At 51.1% G+C, this 5,440-nt stretch overlaps 1 protein-coding gene across 1 annotated transcript in view; it reads right to left on the bottom strand.

Moving 5' to 3' along the window:
- Positions 1-527: 527 nt before the first annotated feature.
- Positions 528-5,440, bottom strand: part of LOC107108476 (collagen alpha-1(V) chain-like) — a gene marked incomplete at its 3' end in the record, with an annotated part of 9,133 nt that continues 4,220 nt past the window's right edge. The window contains exon 4 of the mRNA XM_015408915.1: positions 528-761. Coding sequence (XP_015264401.1) covers positions 528-761 — 234 coding nt within the window. The remainder of the gene's footprint in view (positions 762-5,440) is intronic.

The following is a 5,440-nucleotide window of genomic DNA, read 5'->3' as shown; positions in this document are numbered from 1 at the left end:
GTGGGAGGTCCTGACTGACCCTCCTCCTCGGTAGTCGAAGTGAGGGGGAGTCACTCTTTGCAATGCCTGCTCTTATTTCACCAAGACTGAGTACAAAACTGGGGAAGGGCAATTACTAAGAGCATGTCTGATCATCCAGTACTCAAGACTCCATGGAGGCATGGTGAGAAGTTAAGACTCCTGAGCAGTTCTTCTCTCTCTGCACTTGGGAGTGGGGCAGATGGCCCCCACATCGCACGAGCATCTGCTGCCTCAGATACTGTGGACTGCGGGGGGGATGGATGGACGGACATCCTACCACTGAGTGAGGATCCCTCCCAACAGAATGACGAAGACGGCATGAAGCTGCCTTAGGCTGGATCAGGCCATCTGTGCCTCTGGCCCGGGAGTGCCTGCTCTGACTGGTGGCCTGGACACGGGGCCTTCTGCATGCAAAGCCTGTGCTCTGCCACGGAGCTGTGGACTGGATTCCCGCAATGGGTTTTTACCACTGCATGGCAGAGGCCAGCCTTTGTGAGGACACTCACCGCGCAGCCATCGACGACAGCCCTGATGAAGGGGTTGTTGTCATAGGACATCTCTTCGTCGTTGGAGCCCAGGAAGCGGATGGCCCTGTCGTGGTTGCCTGTGGAGTCGTCACGCCACGCCACTGACTGGAAGCAGCTGTAGGTGACGTTCTGGTGGGCAGAAGCACTCAAGAGCCTCAGGAACGTCATCTGCACCACTCCAATGGGGTTGCCCTCCGAATCGACGTAGGAGAGCTGCGTGGGACGGAGAGAAGAACGAGGAGAGAGCAGAGAATTCAGCCCAGCAACCTGGGCTAAGGAAAGGTATGTGGCAGGGGGACCCCCTTCCCAAAGCCTTTTGCCTCGTTACAGAAGACATTTCTCGACACACTTGAGCTCTAAGGAGGTGTCTTCCACAGACTCAGGTGCTCAAATAGCCAGCTTCTAGACCACATTTCTACATATTGTACAAAATCTAAAGTTGGAGAAAATACCACTAAATAAAGCATAGAGATAAAAATATAGTCACAGAAATCTGCAAGCATGATTATCCCATTCAGGAGAGAAGAACATAAGAACATAAGAGAAGCCAATGCTGGATCAGGCCAATGGCCCATCCAGTCCAACACTCTGGGTCACACAGTGGCCAAAAATACCAGATGCCATCAGGAGGTCCACCAGTGGGGCCAGGACACTAGGAGCCCTCCCACTGTTGCCCCCCCCGGCACCAAGAATAGAGTGCATCACCTGCCCCAGCCTGCAAGTTCCTATCTATACCTTGTGGCTACTGATGGACTTCTGCTCCATATGCTTATCTAATTCCCTCTTGAAGCTTGTCCATGCTTGTAGCTGCCACCACCTCCTGTGGCAGTGAATTCCATGTGTTAATCACTCTTTGGGTGAAGAAGTACTTCCTTTCATCTGTTCTAACCCGATTGCTCAGCAATTTCATGGAGTGCCCACGAGTTCTTGTATTGTGAGAAAGGGAGAAAAGTACTTCTTTCTCTAACTGCTCTATCCCATGCATAAACTTATAAACCTCGATCATATCATCCCTCAGCCCTTAAAGAGCCCCAAGCGTTTTAACCTTTCTTCATAGGGAAAGTGTTTCAATCCTTTGATCATTCTAGTTCTCCTTTTCTGCACTTTTTTCAATGCTATAATATCCTTTTTGAGGTGTGATGACCAGAACTGTACACAGTACTCAAAATGAGGTCGCACCATCGATTTATACAGGGGCATTATGATACTGGTTGATTTGTTTTCAGTTCCCTTCCTAATAATCCCCAGCATAGCGTTGGCCTTTTTTAAATTGCAGTTGCACACTGTCTAGACATTTTCATTGAGTTATCTACTACGATTCCAAGATGTCTCTCTTGGTCAGTCTCTGCCAATTTGGACCCCATCAATGTATATTTAGGATTTTTGTCTCCAATGTGCATCACTTTGCACTTGGCCATACTGAACCCCATTTGCCACGTTGACGCCCACTTGCCCATCCTCGACAGATCCCTTTGGAGTGCCTCACAATCCTCCCTGGTTCTCACCACCCTGAACAACTTCGTGTCATCCACAAATTTAGCCACTTCACTGTTTACTCCCAACTCCAAATCATTAGTAAACAAGCTAAAAAGCATAGGACTGAGTACTGATCCCTGTGGTACCCCACTGCTTACCACCCTCCACTGAGAAAATTTCCCATTTATACTCACTCTCTGTTTCCTATTCATTAGCCAGTTTTTGATCCACAAGAGGACTGTTCTTGATTCACAAGCTGCTGACTAACCATCAGTTAGAACTAAGAAGACCTTTGGAAACAAACTAAAGCCTGGGGTAGATTACAACACAGTGTTCTGTGCACCTTGGCATTTAGTCCTGCTGGCCACATGACCACGGAAATGTCTTCGGGCAGCGCTGGCTCTTCTGCTTGGAAATGGAGATGAGCACCACCCCCTAGAGTCACATTTGACTAGTTTTTGAGCAAGGGGAACCTTTACCTTTACCTAGATTACAACACAAGGTGCCTGCAGCCCTGCCCAGTCTTCTCTGGCATGATTTCCCACAACTGCGGTGCCATCTTTTGGAAAGAGCAGGGTCTTTTCCACAAAGAGACTGAAAGGAGACCTCTAAGTGCTGTCAGCTGCTTGGTCCCCTACTCTCCTCAGAGGGAAGCTCCCACCCTGATAAGACAGCTGCCACTTTCACAAGAACCAGGCTGAGGGGCACAGAACAGGCTGCAAATAAATTGCGGAGATTCACAATCACCCGGGCAACAAGACAACACATAGGGAAGGAAGAGTATGCCAACCAGATGCCTGGATACGCCCCCTTTTTCTCCTTGTGAGTTCAGTATGACTGACCAAGTCTTGGCAAGAAGAAGAGGCAAGACGACAGACAAAGAGGGGGACCAGAACCTAGAAGAGCCTGGCGGCCTAACTGGACAGTGCCTGTTTGCAGGTGCTCGCTGCTGCAAAGGCTTTCCTTGGGCGGGGCTGACTGACAGTGGGGAGCCCCAAGCAGAGTGGCTGGCTTTGGACTCAGCGGGCCTTGAGAGAAGCTCATTTCGGACTCTAGCAGGCACCCCTCTTCTAGGGGTGTGCACAAGTCTTATACTAACTTTTTTAGTTTCCCTTGAAATTCCTCCGATGTAGAAGACAGTTCACTTTTTTTACTTTAATTTGAATAGTAGGTTTCCTCCCGAAGTGCCATCAAAGTTCAACCTTTGAGGTAAATTTGGAGATTCCCATTTAGGAGAGAGATTTGAAGGAAGAGAAACCTGCTAAAATTAGGGGGAGGGGGAACCCCTGCAGGTGAGGCTGCCGGGTCCACTGGAGATGATGGGTGTGGGGGGGGGGGTTTGGGGGGCATTCCGGGAGCTGGAAGTGCTGCCCCTGACGTGCCGATGTTGCCACAAGTGGCATTGCGCACCAGGCCCACCTCACCCAGGAGTGACATAGGCACGTCGGGGGCAACGCTATGGTAGAATCACTCTCAAACCATGGAGTTTTGCCCAAGAACCAGAGTGCTGTCCCCCAACGTCACTGGCGTGCCTGCGCAACTTTGGGGCAACACTGCTATTGGGGGGGGATTTCCTCCCTCTGGCCAGCTGGCCGGCAGTAGAAAGGAGCCCCCCAAACCAGGCAGCCCTAATGCAGGGAAGCTTTGGCATATTTCTGGGGGCCAGAAGCCAAATCCTGGAGGAAAAGGAAGGGGGTTGGGGGGGGGGGATTGGGTGAGGGTTCCTGAAACAGCACCACTAATTGCTGCAGCCACACGTGCAAACACAACAAAAGCAGGGTCATCACCAATTTAGACCCTGTTAGGGCTACACTGTTTAGTTAATCGGATTAATTGATGAAATAATTTCTGTCTGATTAATCAAGGGTAACTTTATAAATCAGGCAACGTTTTTAAAATTAAAAGTTGCTATTATAAATATTGTTTATTTTGGAAAGCATAATGAAGGAAAGAAATCACAGAAACACCCATGGAAAAGAAAAGGTGACAGTTGCTGCAGTGAGGCCTTACAAAAACTGGCAGGTACCGCCTTCCTCCCCCCCCCCCAGATTGAACCCATGCAAGCAGAGAAAACTGCCCAGCAGGCCTGATCCACGCCATCAGCTGCCAACTGGCGATCCTTGTTTGTGGCTGATCCTGGTGTCCATTTGGCTCACTTGCTCCAATCAAAACATGCTGCCACAGCCCTTCTGAAAATGTACATCAACAGCACATGATCCCATGAAGCTGCTGCCTGCTGCCGAATCAGACTCCTTGGGTGGGGTCCGTCAAGGCCAGCGTCACCGACCAAGACTGGCAGCGGCTCCCCATCTTTCACAGAAAACAGTAAGGACCTGGGAGGCCCAACTTCCATCCCTGTGAGCCCTGGGCTATCTGTACAATGTCCCTAATGTTAAAAAAGTAAAAGAGAACTTGAATTCCACATTTCAAATTGAAGTCAGCTCCGGACATCCCCAAAAGGAACTCACCTGTGTGCCACCCAACCAACTCCTCCAAGGCAGTGCGGCCCAGCTGGCCACAGAGTCACAACTCTGGCTGGGAAGAAGGGGCTGGGCTCCCTAGCCCATAGAGTGACACGCCACACCAGCAACACTGGACTTGGAGGAAAAACCACAGGGGATACGGAGGCCCCTCCCCAGTTCGGGCATTGAGGGAAACCAAAAGAGCTTTATTAAGACTTGTGTGGAATTTTGCCGCCCCAAACTGCTAGGTCACCTGTAGGCTGTCTGCTAGATGCTGGTACCAAATTCCAAGGCAAGAAGCAACACTGATGCTGAGCGAGGTGGGGAAAGCAGCCAGGAAAAAGAGGGAGGAGAACCTCTGATGCATGTAGCATAACGAACACGAACCCCCCCCTCCCCCCCAGCACAACACAGGGAGTGGCCTGTGACCACCAGAGAGCCAAGAATGAAGACAAACGGGAAAGATGACATGTGGTGGGCCCTGAAATGACAACTTAGTTCAGTGTTGCAAGGCTGAAGAGATCCTAAGCTCGCTCTGCTGGGGAGGAAGGCAGCTCTTGGCAGCCCGCTTGGTGACAGCCCGAAAGCAGCCACGGCTGCCCTGGGTACGAGGGCCGAGCCTTCAGCGTGAGATGGCGCAGGGGTGGGGATGACAGGGCTGCGTTAAGAGAACACCCGTGAAGGTGGAGGTTTGCTAGCAAAACAAAAGTTCAAAGAGATTTTCAAAAGCCCTCCATGGAGAAAGACTTCAAACCAAAAGGCTCATTTATTTTTAAGCGGCCCCAGAGGCTCTGAGTGACATGCTGAAGGACACGGCCCCCCGTGGGGAGGGAGCTCCAGAGGGCGCAGACCTGTCTTCTCACTCTCCTGAACAACTGGTTCTCTGGGAACGTCCCCGCAAGCCGTGGGGGCCAAAACCAGGCGGCCTCCCTGCTGGGGGCATGCACGGACGCA

The sequence above is a fragment of the Gekko japonicus genome, unplaced genomic scaffold (assembly GCF_001447785.1).
Source record: "Gekko japonicus isolate JY-2015 unplaced genomic scaffold, Gekko_japonicus_V1.1 scaffold7997, whole genome shotgun sequence".
Classification (NCBI taxonomy): domain Eukaryota; kingdom Metazoa; phylum Chordata; class Lepidosauria; order Squamata; family Gekkonidae; genus Gekko; species Gekko japonicus.
This window is presented reverse-complemented; position numbering and strand designations above follow the sequence as displayed.